A 20064-nucleotide genomic window follows, 5' to 3' on the forward strand; every position below is an offset into this window, starting at 1 on the left:
TGGGATGAAACTGATCCTATTAGTTATATTTCTACTCTGATGGAAAATTACAGGATGAACGAGGACTAGTCTAGTTCAACATCCTGTGGGCTCACATATAACGAAAGGATGAGGATTGTTGTGGTGGTCTTGTACATCTAAAGAAAGGATGGATGGTCTTGTAGATTGGACGTTATGGGTGAAGCCCCCCTCCTACCTGGCCAGCCAGTTCAACATTGTAAGGAAACACTGCACTAACCAACATGGACACACACAGTCCAAGTCTACTCACTTCAGAGTCTCCAGTGCAGCAGAGAGCTTCTTCAGACCAGAGCCTCCTAAGTGGCTGAAGTTCAAGTCCAGCTGTTTCAGTTGGGAGGGGTTGAAGGTCAGAGCTGAAGCCAGAGAAGAACAGCCTTCCTCTGTGAGCCCACAGCCTGACAACCTGCAGAGAAATCCATATTAACAAAGTGCTGTTGATGTTCAAGTAGAGATCCACACAGAAAGAAAACACACTATTTATTTACCTCAGGATCTGCAGTCTACACTCTTCAATCTTCAGTAGAGCAGAGAGTTGCTCCACTTGTGATTCCTGCAGGCAGTTGAAACTGATGTCCAATTCTCTCAAATGGGAAAGATTAGATCTGAGAGCTGAGAGCAGGATGTTGAATCCTGTCTGTGTGATGTTACAGCCAGCAAGTCTGAAATGACATATTATAGATCTGGATGAGTTTTAGAGTAGAGACCAAAGAGATGGAAAGAAAAGGCAGGCAGGAATAATGTGAATTAAACAACAGGTAGTTCTGACGAAGCAATCTGATTGGTTAAAATGGCTCTCTACCCGTGCAAATAATGAGCATTACTGCACTCTCTCAAGTTCAGGGACATAGTAGCTAAATGAGGCATTAAAAAATTACAAATTCCTATTGAATATCTTAATTCCAATGAAATGAAGTTGACGTGTTTTTTTAAAGGACACTTCAGTCCTGCCTACGGAATCACCTTCGGCTCGTTCCTGCAGCACGGCTGGCTTGCAAATAACCGTGATAATGCACACCCTCTCGTGTCATATTGCTTAAGTAAATCATAGTAATCAGAAACTTCCAACATGTAGCTAACGGACAGGAAACAGGTAGAAGCAAGTTGACAACAGATGATCTAACAAACTGACAGACAGACAGACAGACAGACAGACAGACAGACAGACAGACAGACAGACAGACAGACAGACCCTGGTAAGTTGGATCACAAGTATTAAAGTTTGACATCAGCATGGCTCTACATACTGTAATAACTGTACCATATATTTATTTATAGTCAGTTTGGGTTACCATGATATTAACCTTATTCACAAAATTAAACACAGAGAAGAATGATTAAAATGACTCTGACTGCTGGTGGGCTGGGGAACCAGCAAACCTTCCAGACTGAGTTTACACCAGTTTGACAGTCAGTGATTGTTTAAGTGGACGTGATAATTAATATGATGATTAATGATTAATATGATTAATGATAATTCCCTAGCAGCCATGATGGATCACATGTTGTAGTTACTGTACATCACTGTGATGACACTTGTGGTATCATGATTCTAGTCAGTGTGGGAGAGCACCATGTTAACTTTATTCACACTATTTTAATTATAATCAAACAATAATAAAACAGAACTAATCAAAAGTATGCTGGTTATTTAATCTGACCTCAGTATCTCCAGTTCACAATGTGGACTCTTTAATCCAGCAGAGATGATCTCCATGAATGAATCCTCCACGTTGTTATAACTGACGTCCAATTCTCTCAGATGTGAAGGATTAGAGCTGAGAGCTGAAACCACGATTTCAAACTCTGGCTTTAGGAGTTGACGGCCAACAAGTCTGTAAATGTAGAATATGTAAAATCAGAGATTGTCACAACATATTAGATCAAGTTCATTAAGGAGATTAACTATGGAAATGTAAATCTAGTAGGCCAGATATTAACAGGTCAAATAAGAACAGGGAAACAGAAAACAGAAAACTGAAAGACAGATAATCCGTATAAAAGTTTAACGTGTAACAGTTTTTAACATGCTATGAACTTTAGTTCTTTGAACTAGTTTAGTAATTCCTCATGAAAATGAGTAAACCTAGGTATTGACCAAGCAGTGTCAATGTTGACAGCAAATTGTGATGTAGTTTTAATTATAGTTGTTTGAATAAGTCAAATCTACTCATCTCAATGTTTTAGTTGACTTAATATCATCAAGTCTGTGGTCTACAGTTGATTTATTTGACAACAAGGTATTTTGACGGGCTGTGATGGCATCGTAATGCCCAATTTGCTCCATACGTAAAAAGAAAATAGCTAATTTACAAGCTCATCTACAACCTCACATTTTATATAGTGTTGCTGTCGGCTGCCATTTGTTTCAATGTCTCAGTTTCCCTACAGTATAAATCAGGAAATATATTTTAATTAAATTGAATTTCACCAAGTCTATTGTTCATATGATAAACATACTATATCCATTGTTAATGTTGTTTATATATTGTACATGACATCATCCTGTGATCAGACATGTTAAAATAATAGTCCTGGACTTTATTGTGTCTCCTCCACAGATGGTTATAACTGTACTGTTATTGACTTAAAAATAAATAATAATAATAATCTCAATGTTTATAAGACCATCCTCTGTACACCCCTCCACTAATGGGATGGTCCATTGTCATTGTGAATAGTACTTGAGTTCTCCTGTTCTGTGTGGTACCATGTTCCTTGTGCCCTGTTGGTGTGTATTTTACACTTTGTTTTACTTGGCTTTAATAGGACTAGCCTTTATTTACACATTCACACAATACCACCTGTCACTATTTTACCTGAGACCTGATTATTATTGGATATTTTACATTAACCATCATTTCTACTAGTAGCTTTAGATGTAATGGTAGATTGTTTCTCTTCTAATAGGTTGTCTATTCACATGACTACTAACCGAGCCTTTCTGGTGTTCCTCACAGCTGTGAGCAGTCTGGATTTCCCCCCAGCTGATGTGTTGTATTTGTCCAGGTCCAACTCATCCAGAACCTCAACTGACGTCAGCAGCATGAAGGCCAGGGCAGAACACTGGCTCTCAGACAGTTCTGTCTTTGATCTCTCCCCTGACTCCAGGTACTGTTGGATCTCCTGATGCAGTGAGTGGTCGTTCATCTCCATCAAACAGTGGAAGATGTTGATATATCTGTCAGGGGAGAGACTGAAATCCGTTTCTACCTCCTTCAGGTTGTTGATGGCTTTTTGGATTTCATCCGGACTGTGTTCTGTCTGTCCCAAAAGGCATCCTAACAGACTCTGGTTGGACTCCAGTGAGAGGCCATGGAGGAAGCGGACAAAGAGGTCCAGGTGACCATTTTTACTCTCCAGGGATTCTTCAAAGGCTCTCTTCAGGAAGTCAGACAAGGAACTGACATCATCTCCCAGGAATGTCTTCAGTACCTCTGTGTTCTTCTGTGTGAAACAGTGGAACAGGTAGACTGCAGCCAGAAACTCCTGGATGCTCAGATGAACAAAGCAGTAGACAGTTTGGTGGAAGAACACATCATCTTCCTTGAAGAACTGTGTGCAAAAGCCTAAGTTCTGCAAGTCCTTGTTCACATCAAGACCACACGCTTCCAGGTCTTTCTGGTAGAAAATGATGTTGCCTTTGTCCAGTTGGTCAAACGCCAGCCTGCCCAGCTTCAGAAGAACCTTTTCTGCCTCCTTTATGATCTTCTCTTTGTCTGCCTTGTCTAATGCAGGATTCTTCATCTTATCCCGCATGATCTCACCCATCAGGAAGTGGCAGTACAGCTCAACCAGGGTTTTGGGCAGCTTGACTGTCGGCCCCATGTTCTGCACAACGGTAGAAAGGATCCAACAAAAGACTGGGATTTGACACATGGAGTGGATGAGCTTTGACTCCTTGATGTCGGAGTAGATTGAGCTGGCCTGGCACTCATCACTGATGTTCTTCATGAAGAACTCCTTCTTCTGTTCATCTCTGATGAACCCAAGCACTTCTGTCATCCTGTTAACATAATCCTTGGGGATCAGATTGGCTGCTACAGGTCGTGAGGTTATCCAGACGTGAGCAGAGGGGAGCAGCTCCCCCTTGATGAGGTTTGCTAGCAAAACTTCCACTGGGTGCGAGTCTGTGACCTTCATGAGGCCGAAATCTGTAGCGAAATCGAACGGAAAATTCAATTCATCGTATCCATCGAGAGTAAACATGACTTTGAAGGGGCTCTTTGTGTAGTCTCCTGAATTCTGCAATTCATTGAAGATCTCATTAAGAACATCTTCCTCAATGAATCTGGTTTCCTTGATGCATTTGTGAATCAGCTGTGCCAAACTAAAGTTTTGTCCTTTGAGCAGATTTAACTGGCGGAACTTGAGCGGGAAAATGAGGTGTGGATCTTGGGGAAAACCTTTCTTGGCCCAGTCAAACAAGAATTTGTGAAGGAGGAAAGATTTGCCAATTCCTGCACAGCCAACGGTCAGCACGGTTCTTTTGTTTCTTCCAGAAGGGTCTTTGAAGATTTCACTGAGTCCAATCTCTTTTCCCTCTCCTGCCTTATTTCTCTCCATCTGTCTGACCTCATGATGTTTGTGGATGTCTGTGAAACTGATGCCTAAATTGTAGAGCACGGTATAAATGTCTTTAAACAGGACCTCAGACTTTGTGCCCAACTTTATATCTTGATATGTGTTGTACATGTTGTCTTGAAGCTTCTCTTCATAGTCAGTAATATGAAGATACCCTGGTGTTCTCTCCAACAGAGCTGTAGTGAACAAAGCAGTTCCATGTTTAACAGCCAGAGAGAGTACACTCCCTACAAACACACACACACACACACACACACACACACACACACGCACACACACACGCACGCACGCACACACATGCACCCACACGCACGCACACACCCACGCGCACGCACACACCCACGCGCACACACACACACACACACACACACACACACACACACACACACACACACACACACACACACACACACACACACACACACACACACACACACACACACACACACACACAATTACCTATTAGTTTTCTTTCTGTAAAAGTAGAGAAGTGAGACAGTGATTGGTCAATGTGAAGACATGATAATAATTTAGTTCTCTATAATATCTATAATATGTCAATATTCTTAAAAGGATCCCTGGCTAATATGACAAATATGCCTTACGTTATAATTGTCCTCTATAACTACAATGTAAAAATAAATTAGTTAGTTTATTTAATTAATTTGTTTATTTCTTATAGAAATAGCTAATCTTTCACTCAATAGGGGAAATGCCCGTCGCAATTTGATGATGTCATGAATGCCATGTGTGATCTATCCCTATGGAATTTATGGCATGCAAATAAAAACAAACGTAATACTTCCTATGGTTAATATGAGCATCAAATCAATATTTCAAATGTGTTTGTGTTTTTTTGCACATGCATGCCATAAAAAATGACACATGACGTTTATGACATCATCAACGTGCGACAGGCATTTCCCCTATTGAGTGAAAGATTAGCTATTTCTAGAAGAAATAAAATTATTTGTGTGTTTTTAATTTTACATTGTAGTTATAGAGGACAATTATAATGTATTAAGGCATATTTGTCGTATTAGCCAGGGATCCTTTTAATGATATAGATTGTTTGGTTACATTGTAACTTTTGTTCTCCTAGTGAAGAGACTATCTCTCCACCCAACATATTTCATGTTTGAGGAATGACCGCACTTCGCTTGTACCGTGGATTTTTCTTGAAGACACCCCAGTCATAGTGGCACTTCCAGTATAAACCATTTAAACACTATAGTTGTATTGTTATAAACCATTTAAACACTATAGTTGTATTGTTATAAACCATTTAAACACTATAGTTGTATTGTTATAAACCATTTAAACACTATAGTTGTATTGTTATAAACCATTTAAACACTATAGTTGTATTGTTATAAACCATTTAAACACTATAGTTGTATTGTTATAAACCATTTAAACACTATAGTTGTATTGTTATAAACCATTTAAACACCATAGTTGTATTGTTATAAACCATTTAAACACTATAGTTGTATTGTTATAAACCATTTAAACACTATAGTTGTATTGTTATAAACCATTTAAACACTATCGTTGTATTGTTCCAATATAAACTATTTAAACACTATAGTTGTATTGTTATAAACCATTTAAACACTATCGTTGTAGTGTTCCAATATAAACTATTTAAACACTATAGTTGTATTGTTCCAGTATAAACCATTTAAACACTATAGTTGTATTGTTCCAGTATAAACCATTTAAACACTATAGTTGTATTGTTATAAACCATTTAAACACTATCGTTGTATTGTTCCAATATAAACTATTTAAACACTATAGTTGTATTGTTCCAGTATAAACCATTTAAACACTATAGTTGTATTGTTATAAACCATTTAAACACTATAGTTGTATTGTTATAAACCATTTAAACACTATAGTTGTATTGTTCCAGTATAAACCATTAAAACACTATAGTTGTATTGTTCCAGTATAAACCATTTAAACACTATAGTTGTATTGTTATAAACCATTTAAACACTATAGTTGTATTGTTATAAACCATTTAAACACTATAGTTGTATTGTTCCAGTATAAACCATTTAAACACTATAGTTGTATTGTTATAAACCATTTAAACACTATGGTTGTATTGTTATAAACCATTTAAACACTATGGTTGTATTGTTATAAACCATTTAAACACTATAGTTGTATTGTTCCAGTTAAACCATTTAAACACTATAGTTGTATTGTTATAAACCATTTAAACACTAGTTGTATTGTTCCAATATAAACTATTTAAACACTAGTTGTATTGTTCCAGTATAAACCATTTTAACACTTACTGGCCACTCTTGTCTTCTGGTCCCAGATTAAAACTGCCAGCGCTACTGTCACCATGACAGCAGTAACAACAATCCCTGGTCTTCCTCTGCCTGTTGTAGGAATGTCACTCTCTGAAACACATAAGGGTAATAATAATAATAATAATAATAATAATAATAATAAGGGTAATAGCACCCTCCAGCTAGCACCACTCCCCCATTGAACTCAATGGATTTACTCTATAATGGTGATGTCACAGAGAATGCTGCTTCCTGATTGGTTAAAAGTTTATCCAGGACATTAAAAAGAAAGCTGGACTAGAACTATATTGTGTTGCCCTCAAGGCAACCCCACTAATAATAAGTTTCAAGCAGGGCCCTCACAGCTCTGTCCACACTAAGGGTGTTTGCTAGGTGTTATTACACCTCTGTCCACACTAAGGGTGTTTGCTAGGTGTTATTACACCTCTGTCCACACTAAGGGTGTTTGCTAGGTGTTATTACACCTCTGTCCATACTAAGGGTGTTTGCTAGGTGTTATTACACCTCTGTCCACACTAAGGGTGTTTGCTAGGTGTTATCACAGCTCTGTCCACACTAAGGGTGTTTGCTAGGTGTTATTACACCTCTGTCCACACTAAGGGTGGAGCTAGGTGTTATTACACCTCTGTCCACACTAAGGGTGGAGCTAGGTGTTATTACACCTCTGTCCACACTAAGGGTGGAGCTAGGTGTTATTACACCTCTGTCCACACTAAGGGTGGAGCTAGGTGTTATTACACCTCTGTCCACACTAAGGGTGGAGCTAGGTGTTATTACACCTCTGTCCACACTAAGGGTGTTTGCTAGGTGTTATTACACCTCTGTCCACACTAAGGGTGTTTGCTAGGTGTTATTACACCTCTGTCCACACTAAGGGTGGAGCTAGGTGTTATTACACCTCTGTCCACACTAAGGGTGGAGCTAGGTGTTATTACACCTCTGTCCACACTAAGGGTGTTTGCTAGGTGTTATTACACCTCTGTCCACACTAAGGGTGGAGCTAGGTGTTATTACACCTCTGTCCACACTAAGGGTGTTTGCTAGGTGTTATTACACCTCTGTCCACACTAAGGGTGGAGCTAGGTGTTATTACACCTCTGTCCACACTAAGGGTGGAGCTAGGTGTTATTACACCTCTGTCCACACTAAGGGTGGAGCTAGGTGTTATTACACCTCTGTCCACACTAAGGGTGGAGCTAGGTGTTATTACACCTCTGTCCACACTAAGAGTGGAGCTAGGTGTTATTACACCTCTGTCCACACTAAGGGTGTTTGCTAGGTGTTATTACACCTCTGTCCACACTAAGGGTGTTTGCTAGGTGTTATTACACCTCTGTCCACACTAAGGGTGGAGCTAGGTGTTATTACACCTCTGTCCACACTAAGGGTGGAGCTAGGTGTTATTACACCTCTGTCCACACTAAGGGTGTTTGCTAGGTGTTATTACACCTCTGTCCACACTAAGGGTGGAGCTAGGTGTTATTACACCTCTGTCCACACTAAGGGTGTTTGCTAGGTGTTATTACACCTCTGTCCACACTAAGGGTGGAGCTAGGTGTTATTACACCTCTGTCCACACTAAGGGTGGAGCTAGGTGTTATTACACCTCTGTCCACACTAAGGGTGGAGCTAGGTGTTATTACACCTCTGTCCACACTAAGGGTGGAGCTAGGTGTTATTACACCTCTGTCCACACTAAGGGTGGAGCTAGGTGTTATTACACCTCTGTCCACACTAAGGGTGTTTGCTAGGTGTTATTACACCTCTGTTCACACTAAGGGTGGAGCTAGGTGTTATTACACCTCTGTCCACACTAAGGGTGTTTGCTAGGTGTTATTACACCTCTGTCCACACTAAGGGTGTTTGCTAGGTGTTATTACACCTCTGTTCACACTAAGGGTGGAGCTAGGTGTTATTACACCTCTGTCCACACTAAGGGTGTTTGCTAGGTGTTATTACACCTCTGTCCACACTAAGGGTGGAGCTAGGTGTTATTACACCTCTGTCCACACTAAGGGTGGAGCTAGGTGTTATTACACCTCTGTCCACACTCAGGGTGGAGCTAGGTGTTATTACACCTCTGTCCACACTAAGGGTGGAGCTAGGTGTTATTACACCTCTGTCCACCCTAAGGGTGTTTGCTAGGTGTTATTACACCTCTGTTCACACTAAGGGTGGAGCTAGGTGTTATTACACCTCTGTTCACACTAAGGGTGGAGCTAGGTGTTATTACACCTCTGTTCACACTAAGAGTGGAGCTAGGTGTTATTACACCTCTGTTCACACTAAGGGTGGAGCTAGGTGTTATTACACCTCTGTCCACACTAAGGGTGGAGCTAGGTGTTATTACACCTCTGTCCACCCTAAGGGTGTTTGCTAGGTGTTATTACACCTCTGTTCACACTAAGGGTGGAGCTAGGTGTTATTACACCTCTGTCCACACTAAGGGTGGAGCTAGGTGTTATTACACCTCTGTTCACACTAAGGGTGTTTGCTAGGTGTTATTACACCTCTGTCCACACTAAGGGTGTTTGCTAGGTGTTATTACACCTCTGTCCACACTAAGGGTGGAGCTAGGTGTTATTACACCTCTGTCCACACTAAGGGTGTTTGCTAGGTGTTATTACACCTCTGTCCACACTAAGGGTGGAGCTAGGTGTTATTACACCTCTGTCCACACTAAGGGTGTTTGCTAGGTGTTATTACACCTCTGTTCACACTAAGAGTGGAGCTAGGTGTTATTACACCTCTGTTCACACTAAGGGTGGAGCTAGGTGTTATTACACCTCTGTCCACACTAAGGGTGTTTGCTAGGTGTTATTACACCTCTGTCCACACTAAGGGTGTTTGCTAGGTGTTATTACACCTCTGTCCACCCTAAGGGTGTTTGCTAGGTGTTATTACACCTCTGTCCACACTAAGGGTGGAGCTAGGTGTTATTACACCTCTGTCCACACTAAGGGTGTTTGCTAGGTGTTATTACACCTCTGTCCACACTAAGGGTGTTTGCTAGGTGTTATTACACCTCTGTCCACACTAAGGGTGGAGCTAGGTGTTATTACACCTCTGTCCACACTAAGGGTGTTTGCTAGGTGTTATTACACCTCTGTCCACACTAAGGGTGGAGCTAGGTGTTATTACACCTCTGTCCACACTAAGGGTGGAGCTAGGTGTTATTACACCTCTGTCCACACTAAGGGTGGAGCTAGGTGTTATTACACCTCTGTCCACACTAAGGGTGGAGCTAGGTGTTATTACACCTCTGTCCACACTAAGGGTGGAGCTAGGTGTTATTACACCTCTGTCCACACTAAGGGTGTTTGCTAGGTGTTATTACACCTCTGTCCACCCTAAGGGTGTTTGCTAGGTGTTATTACACCTCTGTCCATACTAAGGGTGTTTGCTAGGTGTTATTACACCTCTGTCCACCCTAAGGGTGTTTGCTAGGTGTTATTACACCTCTGTCCATACTAAGGGTGTTTGCTAGGTGTTATTACACCTCTGTCCACCCTAAGGGTGTTTGCTAGGTGTTATTACACCTCTGTCCACACTAAGGGTGTTTGCTAGGTGTTATTACACCTCTGTCCACCCTAAGGGTGTTTGCTAGGTGTTATTACACCTCTGTCCACACTAAGGGTGTTTGCTAGGTGTTATTACACCTCTGTCCACACTAAGGGTGTTTGCTAGGTGTTATTACACCTCTGTCCACACTAAGGGTGTTTGCTAGGTGTTATTACACCTCTGTCCACCCTAAGGGTGTTTGCTAGGTGTTATTACACCTCTGTCCACACTAAGGGTGGAGCTAGGTGTTATTACACCTCTGTCCACACTAAGGGTGGAGCTAGGTGTTATTACACCTCTGTCCACACTAAGGGTGGAGCTAGGTGTTATTACACCTCTGTCCACACTAAGGGTGGAGCTAGGTGTTATTACACCTCTGTCCACACTAAGGGTGGAGCTAGGTGTTATTACACCTCTGTCCACACTAAGGGTGGAGCTAGGTGGTATTACACCTCTGTCCACACTAAGGGTGGAGCTAGGTGTTATTACACCTCTGTCCACACTAAGGGTGTTTGCTAGGTGTTATTACACCTCTGTCCACACTAAGGGTGGAGCTAGGTGTTATTACACCTCTGTCCACACTAAGGGTGTTTGCTAGGTGTTATTACACCTCTGTCCACACTAAGGGTGGAGCTAGGTGTTATTACACCTCTGTCCACACTAAGGGTGTTTGCTAGGTGTTATTACACCTCTGTCCATACTAAGGGTGTTTGCTAGGTGTTATTACACCTCTGTCCACACTAAGGGTGTTTGCTAGGTGTTATTACACCTCTGTCCACACTAAGGGTGTTTGCTAGGTGTTATTACACCTCTGTCCACACTAAGGGTGTTTGCTAGGTGTTATTACACCTCTGTTCACACTAAGGGTGGAGCTAGGTGTTATTACACCTCTGTCCACACTAAGGGTGTTTGCTAGGTGTTATTACACCTCTGTCCACACTAAGGGTGGAGCTAGGTGTTATTACACCTCTGTCCACACTAAGGGTGTTTGCTAGGTGTTATTACACCTCTGTCCATACTAAGGGTGTTTGCTAGGTGTTATTACACCTCTGTCCACACTAAGGGTGGAGCTAGGTGTTATTACACCTCTGTCCACACTAAGGGTGTTTGCTAGGTGTTATTACACCTCTGTCCACACTAAGGGTGTTTGCTAGGTGTTATTACACCTCTGTCCACACTAAGGGTGTTTGCTAGGTGTTATTACACCTCTGTCCACACTAAGAGTGGAGCTAGGTGTTATTACACCTCTGTCCACACTAAGGGTGTTTGCTAGGTGTTATTACACCTCTGTCCACACTAAGGGTGTTTGCTAGGTGTTATTACACCTCTGTCCACACTAAGGGTGGAGCTAGGTGTTATTACACCTCTGTCCACCCTAAGGGTGTTTGCTAGGTGTTATTACACCTCTGTCCACACTAAGGGTGTTTGCTAGGTGTTATTACACCTCTGTCCACACTAAGGGTGGAGCTAGGTGTTATTACACCTCTGTCCACACTAAGGGTGGAGCTAGGTGTTATTACACCTCTGTTCACACTAAGGGTGTTTGCTAGGTGTTATTACACCTCTGTCCACACTAAGGGTGGAGCTAGGTGTTATTACACCTCTGTCCACACTAAGGGTGGAGCTAGGTGTTATTACACCTCTGTCCACCCTAAGGGTGGAGCTAGGTGTTATTACACCTCTGTCCACACTAAGGGTGTTTGCTAGGTGTTATTACACCTCTGTCCACACTAAGGGTGGAGCTAGGTGTTATTACACCTCTGTCCACCCTAAGGGTGTTTGCTAGGTGTTATTACACCTCTGTCCACACTAAGGGTGTTTGCTAGGTGTTATTACACCTCTGTCCACACTAAGGGTGGAGCTAGGTGTTATTACACCTCTGTCCACACTAAGGGTGGAGCTAGGTGTTATTACACCTCTGTCCACCCTAAGGGTGGAGCTAGGTGTTATTACACCTCTGTTCACACTAAGGGTGTTTGCTAGGTGTTATTACACCTCTGTCCACACTAAGGGTGGAGCTAGGTGTTATTACACCTCTGTCCACACTAAGGGTGGAGCTAGGTGTTATTACACCTCTGTCCACACTAAGGGTGTTTGCTAGGTGTTATTACACCTCTGTCCACACTAAGGGTGGAGCTAGGTGTTATTACACCTCTGTCCACACTAAGGGTGGAGCTAGGTGTTATTACACCTCTGTCCACACTAAGGGTGGAGCTAGGTGTTATTACACCTCTGTCCACACTAAGGGTGTTTGCTAGGTGTTATTACACCTCTGTCCACACTAAGGGTGTTTGCTAGGTGTTATTACACCTCTGTCCACACTAAGGGTGGAGCTAGGTGTTATTACACCTCTGTCCACCCTAAGGGTGTTTGCTAGGTGTTATTACACCTCTGTCCACACTAAGGGTGTTTGCTATGTTATTACACCTCTGTCCACACTAAGGGTGGAGCTAGGTGTTATTACACCTCTGTCCACACTAAGGGTGGAGCTAGGTGTTATTACACCTCTGTCCACACTAAGGGTGGAGCTAGGTGTTATTACACCTCTGTCCACACTAAGGGTGGAGCTAGGTGTTATTACACCTCTGTTCACACTAAGGGTGTTTGCTAGGTGTTATTACACCTCTGTCCACACTAAGGGTGGAGCTAGGTGTTATTACACCTCTGTCCACACTAAGGGTGGAGCTAGGTGTTATTACACCTCTGTTCACACTAAGGGTGTTTGCTAGGTGTTATTACACCTCTGTTCACACTAAGGGTGTTTGCTAGGTGTTATTACACCTCTGTCCACACTAAGGGTGGAGCTAGGTGTTATTACACCTCTGTCCACACTAAGGGTGGAGCTAGGTGTTATTACACCTCTGTCCACACTAAGGGTGGAGCTAGGTGTTATTACACCTCTGTTCACACTAAGGGTGTTTGCTAGGTGTTATTACACCTCTGTCCACACTAAGGGTGGAGCTAGGTGTTATTACACCTCTGTCCACACTAAGGGTGGAGCTAGGTGTTATTACACCTCTGTTCACACTAAGGGTGTTTGCTAGGTGTTATTACACCTCTGTTCACACTAAGGGTGTTTGCTAGGTGTTATTACACCTCTGTCCACACTAAGGGTGGAGCTAGGTGTTATTACACCTCTGTCCACACTAAGGGTGGAGCTAGGTGTTATTACACCTCTGTTCACCCTAAGGGTGTTTGCTAGGTGTTATTACACCTCTGTCCACACTAAGGGTGGAGCTAGGTGTTATTACACCTCTGTCCACACTAAGGGTGTTTGCTAGGTGTTATTACACCTCTGTCCACACTAAGGGTGGAGCTAGGTGTTATTACACCTCTGTCCACACTAAGGGTGTTTGCTAGGTGTTATTACACCTCTGTTCACACTAAGGGTGGAGCTAGGTGTTATTACACCTCTGTCCATACTAAGGGTGTTTGCTAGGTGTTATTACACCTCTGTCCACACTAAGGGTGTTTGCTAGGTGTTATTACACCTCTGTCCATACTAAGGGTGTTTGCTAGGTGTTATTACACCTCTGTCCACACTAAGGGTGTTTGCTAGGTGTTATTACACCTCTGTCCACACTAAGGGTGTTTGCTAGGTGTTATTACACCTCTGTCCACACTAAGGGTGGAGCTAGGTGTTATTACACCTCTGTCCACACTAAGGGTGTTTGCTAGGTGTTATTACACCTCTGTCCACACTAAGGGTGTTTGCTAGGTGTTATTACACCTCTGTCCACACTAAGGGTGGAGCTAGGTGTTATTACACCTCTGTCCATACTAAGGGTGTTTGCTAGGTGTTATTACACCTCTGTCCATACTAAGGGTGTTTGCTAGGTGTTATTACACCTCTGTCCACACTAAGGGTGTTTGCTAGGTGTTATTACACCTCTGTCCACACTAATGGTGGAGCTAGGTGTTATTACACCTCTGTCCACCCTAATGGTGGAGCTAGGTGTTATTACACCTCTGTCCACACTAAGGGTGGAGCTAGGTGTTATTACACCTCTGTCCACACTAAGGGTGGAGCTAGGTGTTATTACACCTCTGTCCACACTAAGGGTGGAGCTAGGTGTTATTACACCTCTGTCCACACTAAGGGTGTTTGCTAGGTGTTATTACACCTCTGTCCACACTAAGGGTGTTTGCTAGGTGTTATTACACCTCTGTCCACACTAAGGGTGTTTGCTAGGTGTTATTACACCTCTGTCCACACTAAGGGTGGAGCTAGGTGTTATTACACCTCTGTCCACACTAAGGGTGGAGCTAGGTGTTATTACACCTCTGTTCACACTAAGGGTGGAGCTAGGTGTTATTACACCTCTGTCCACACTAAGGGTGGAGCTAGGTGTTATTACACCTCTGTCCACACTAAGGGTGGAGCTAGGTGTTATTACACCTCTGTCCACACTAAGGGTGTTTGCTAGGTGTTATTACACCTCTGTCCACACTAAGGGTGTTTGCTAGGTGTTATTACACCTCTGTCCACACTAAGGGTGTTTGCTAGGTGTTATTACACCTCTGTCCACACTAAGGGTGGAGCTAGGTGTTATTACACCTCTGTCCACACTAAGGGTGTTTGCTAGGTGTTATTACACCTCTGTCCACACTAAGGGTGCATGGAGCTAATAACTTTAATGAAGGAAAAGGATTCACAAACAGGTCAAAGGTTATGGCAGAAGATAAGAACTATGAAATATCGACCGATCAGAAAAAATGGGCGGGGCTACGTAACACCAATGGAGGACAAGGACTCTCAATCAAATCAAGTGATGACACTCACAGGTCAACAAACCGTCCTAAAGTTATAGCAAAAAATAAATCAAATAAATATAGACCAATCATAAGAGGGCGGGGCTACTTATCTCCAACGAAGGTCAATGACTCTCAAACGAATCAAGGAATGCGACTCACAAGTCTGTACGGGCAGTATGGCTCAGGGGTAGAGAAACCGTCATTAGAACACAAAGGGTTCCCCAAGGGTTCCCAGTTCAATCCCGGGCTCCCCCTGAGTTAATGTGGAAGGGTCCTTGGGCAAGACTCTGAACCCCTAATTGCTCCCAGTGAGCAGGTTGGTGTTAATTATCAAGACTCTGAACCCCACATTGCTCCCGGTGAGCAGGTTGGTGCCTTGCATGGTTTCCTCCGCCACCGGTGTATGAATGTGTGTGTGAATGGGTGAATGTAATGCACAATCTCTGTAAAGCGCTTTGGATAAAAGCGCTATATAAATGCACCATTTGCCATTTATAGACAGAGCCTACTTTATCATTCATTCTGTCCTCATTTTCTCTTTGATTATTGATTGATCTGAATTCCACCACAGCACCTAGAGCCGGCGCGAGGCGACCACAGACCTCCTTTTAGAGGTGGCGACGGATTCACCAGTGACCACCGTACAAAACAGAGGCTCAGAACTCCAATAGCTAAATGACATTTAGTGGAAATGCTTTATTCTCTCACCAAGCACCACATGTAAAATGATCCACAATGTCACAGATGATCAACCTGCTAAACATAATTTTGCAATGGTATAAAACAATATGAATAATGGTCTGTTAAACTGTTAGTTGCAGTTAAAGAACAGCCTATTTATTTCATGTGCTAATTAAGGGCTTGGCTAGAATGACTATAGAATCTATAAACCTTCCATGTCAGGAAACAGAACAGACACAGTTTCTGCTGAGGTTACTCACTTCAGAATGAGAAAATACTGTATTGAGTCCATTTGATTAGGCCTACATGAAGCCTACTGTAATATCTGTGGGTTAGAACTCGGCATTCAGTCGCATACTAAATGTGACCTACGGTCGCAACTACATAGTATCTCTGCTACCTATGTAACAATATGAGTTTTTAACCGTTTGTTTCAGTTTAGTATTTACAGAATATAGAATGTTGCAGTGAGTTTTTAATACAGTGATTGGCACAGCGCCCGGTTCCAACCAATCAGATTGGTGCTACACTGCACAGCACCCGGTTCTAACCAATCAGCGGCAGCTACGGGCGGGATCAGAGTGAGACCGGGTGTGACGCCATGGAGAAGCACCTGTTGCAGTTGCAATGCAGTTCTTTCACTGTTCATCTTTGCTGCTACCACCAGCTGCTGACAGCCTCTTCTTTCACTGTTCATCTTTGCTGCTACCACCAGCTGTTGACAGCCTCTTCTTTCAAACACATTTCACATCGCGGTCCCCCGCGCCCCGCCTCGTGAAGTGCGTTTGAAAAAAAGAGGCTTGCATTTAGTGTTTTCTTTCCTGCCGGTGCAGCTGCTTTACATCATGCAGACACATCGTCAATATGAGTTGTTGGAGTTAGGACGCCCAGACTGGGATAGACAGACGGCCCCCATCCAATCACCTGCCAGATAGCTTGAACAGATGAACCGCCTCCTTCAGCGGTTGGTCCAGAGCGGTTCCAGATGAAAGTACTGTATGAGGAACTCAATACGCCACCATCTGGTGAAGTCAGGTGACAGCGTTGCAGTATGACAGAGGTGTTAACACATCTCGGGCCAGGGGTTTTGCATTAAGGTCGGTAGCTTCTGCCAAAGTCGGAGATCTCCGATTTAAGTCTTTATTTAATCAAAGTATTAAGTTCGATCTTACATCTCGGTGGATCAAGCTAATGTTGTTAAAAGTTGCTCCGGAGCGAAATGACCCGGAAACAAAACATGGCTTGCCCACATCCACTCCTGTTCTACCAAAGAGTCAAGAGCGGCCGTATCTTCCCATTCTAACCCTATGAGGGGAAAACAGCCCCTCCCGCAGGAATGTTGTGACGCGGCACTGGGAGTACATTGAACAGGGAAAGGCAACCACTGCACGCTGACACACACAAAGGGTATAGGAATGACCGCAAGCAAGCGGAGAAAACGCACGGCACTGTGCACATGCACGATCGTCCACAAAAAAACTGGTAAAAACACCTAAAAACGCTGGCATTAGACTAAGAAATATAGAAAAATCTGAGATTTTCTTCTTTGGCATAATAAGTTAACAGGGGTTCCTCAAGTTTAAGAGTGATGTAAACGTTACCTCTGACATCATGGTGTGGTGAGTCAGCAGTGTGGTTGATGTGAGCTAGGTGAACTCTACAGTATTTATAGTATTGTTTAACAGTGTTACAGTAGAGGTGTTTACAGAGGTTCTAGAAGGTGCTAGGTGAACTCTACAGTATTTATAGTATTGTTTAACAGTGTTACAGTAGAGTAGAGGTGTTTACAGAGGTTCTAGAAGGTGCTAGGTGAACTCTACAGTATTTATAGTATTGTTTAACAGTGTTACAGTAGAGTAGAGGTGTTTACAGAGGTTCTAGAAGGTGCTAGGTGAACTCTACAGTATTTATAGTATTGTTTAACAGTGTTACAGTAGAGTAGAGGTGTTTACAGAGGTTCTAGAAGGTACTAGGTGAACTCTACAGTATTTATAGTATTGTTTAACAGTGTTACAGTAGAGTAGAGGTGTTTACAGAGGTTCTAGAAGGTGTTAGGTGAACTCTACAGTATTTATAGTATTGTTTAACAGTGTTACAGTAGAGTAGAGGTGTTTACAGAGGTTCTAGAAGGTGCTAGGTGAACTCTACAGTATTTATAGTATTGTTTAACAGTGTTACAGTAGAGTAGAGGTGTTTACAGAGGTTCTAGAAGGTGCTAGGTGAACTCTACAGTATTTATAGTATTGTTTAACAGTGTTACAGTAGAGTAGAGGTGTTTACAGAGGTTCTAGAAGGTGTTAGGTGAACTCTACAGTATTTATAGTATTGTTTAACAGTGTTACAGTAGAGTAGAGGTGTTTACAGAGGTTCTAGAAGGTGCTAGGTGAACTCTACAGTATTTATAGTATTGTTTAACAGTGTTAGAGTAGAGGTGTTTACAGAGGTTCTAGAAGGTGTTAGGTGAACTCTACAGTATTTATAGTATTGTTTAACAGTGTTACAGTAGAGTAGAGGTGTTTACAGAGGTTCTAGAAGGTGTTAGGTGAACTCTACAGTATTTATAGTATTGTTTAACAGTGTTACAGTAGAGGTGTTTACAGAGGTTCTAGAAGGTGCTAGGTGAACTCTACAGTATTTATAGTATTGTTTAACAGTGTTACAGTAGAGTAGAGGTGTTTACAGAGGTTCTAGAAGGTGTTAGGTGAACTCTATAGTATTTATAGTATTGTTTAACAGTGTTACAGTAGAGTAGAGGTGTTTACAGAGGTTCTAGAAGGTGCTAGGTGAACTCTACAGTATTTATAGTATTGTTTAACAGTGTTACAGTAGAGTAGAGGTGTTTACAGAGGTTCTAGAAGGTGTTAGGTGAACTCTACAGTATTTATAGTATTGTTTAACAGTGTTACAGTAGAGTAGAGGTGTTTACAGAGGTTCTAGAAGGTGCTAGGTGAACTCTACAGTATTTATAGTATTGTTTAACAGTGTTACAGTAGAGTAGAGGTGTTTACAGAGGTTCTAGAAGGTGCTAGGTGAACTCTACAGTATGTATAGTATTGTTTAACAGTGTTACAGTAGAGTAGAGGTGTTTACAGAGGTTCTAGAAGGTGCTAGGTGAACTCTACAGTATTTATAGTATTGTTTAACAGTGTTACAGTAGAGTAGAGGTGTTTACAGAGGTTCTAGAAGGTGTTAGGTGAACTCTACAGTATTTATAGTATTGTTTAACAGTGTTACAGTAGAGTAGAGGTGTTTACAGAGGTTCTAGAAGGTGCTAGATGAACTCTACAGTATTTATTGCGACCGTCAGGGAGCAGTTTACTATGAACACCTCCACCGGCCGTCCGTCCGTCTGTCTGTCCGTCGGTCACACGTCACACGTCACACCTTTGCCCTGCTCATATCTCCGCATCAGTATGACATCACACCACATGTGTACACAAACCTTTGTGTACGTTACTGTGGCAACAGTCTGTTGTTGCTGGTCTGTTAGTGTACGTTAGCAACCACCTTAGCAACCATGGTTTTACCCTAGCAACCAACTGTTTACCCTAGCAACCAACTGTTTACCATAGCAACCATGTTTTTTTACCCTAGCAACCAAGACTCCCTAATCGGGAGATAAGCGACCGTTGGTCGCTTATCTCCACAAATATCACAACCTCCACCTCTCACGTCATACGGGTAGCCATAGTTACACCTGGAATGTTGAATCTCCATATATGGAGATAACCTACGCATCACACAAAGTCTGACCTCACCAGCCCATACTTGGGCATGGACGACTTATATCTCCATATACGGAGATGGCCATATATGGAGATACGATGACATCACAGAGTCCACAGCTGATGATGTGGCGTGATGTCATACAATACACAAACAAGCCCTATATAAAGGGGCAATTCTCACCAGGGAAGAGAGCATTGCCTGGAATGTTGAATCTCCATATATGGAGATAACCTACGCATCACACAAAGTCTGACCTCACCAGCCCATACTTGGGCATGGACGACTTATATCTCCATATACGGAGATGGCCATATATGGAGATACGATGACATCACAGAGTCCACAGCTGATGATGTGGCGTGATGTCATACAATAAACAAACAAGCCCTATATACTGATGCGA

At 42.5% G+C, this 20064-nt stretch overlaps 2 protein-coding genes across 2 annotated transcripts in view; both read right to left on the reverse strand.

Moving 5' to 3' along the window:
• The window catches only part of fam219aa (family with sequence similarity 219 member Aa), a 143428-nt gene that overhangs the window by 107055 nt on the left and 16309 nt on the right, over positions 1–20064 (reverse strand). The window lies entirely within an intron of this gene.
• The window catches only part of LOC308286366 (NACHT, LRR and PYD domains-containing protein 3-like), a gene marked incomplete at its 5' end in the record, with an annotated part of 38177 nt that overhangs the window by 6368 nt on the left and 11745 nt on the right, over positions 1–20064 (reverse strand). Inside the window, 4 exons of the mRNA XM_080727362.1 lie at positions 272–424; positions 507–680; positions 1680–1853; positions 2954–4778. Of these exons, the coding sequence (XP_080583488.1) occupies positions 272–424; positions 507–680; positions 1680–1853; positions 2954–4778 (2326 nt within the window). The remainder of the gene's footprint in view (positions 1–271; positions 425–506; positions 681–1679; positions 1854–2953; positions 4779–20064) is intronic.

The sequence above is a fragment of the Nannobrachium achirus genome, assembly GCF_963921795.1.
Source record: "Nannobrachium achirus genome assembly, chromosome: 6".
NCBI lineage: Eukaryota > Metazoa > Chordata > Actinopteri > Myctophiformes > Myctophidae > Nannobrachium > Nannobrachium achirus.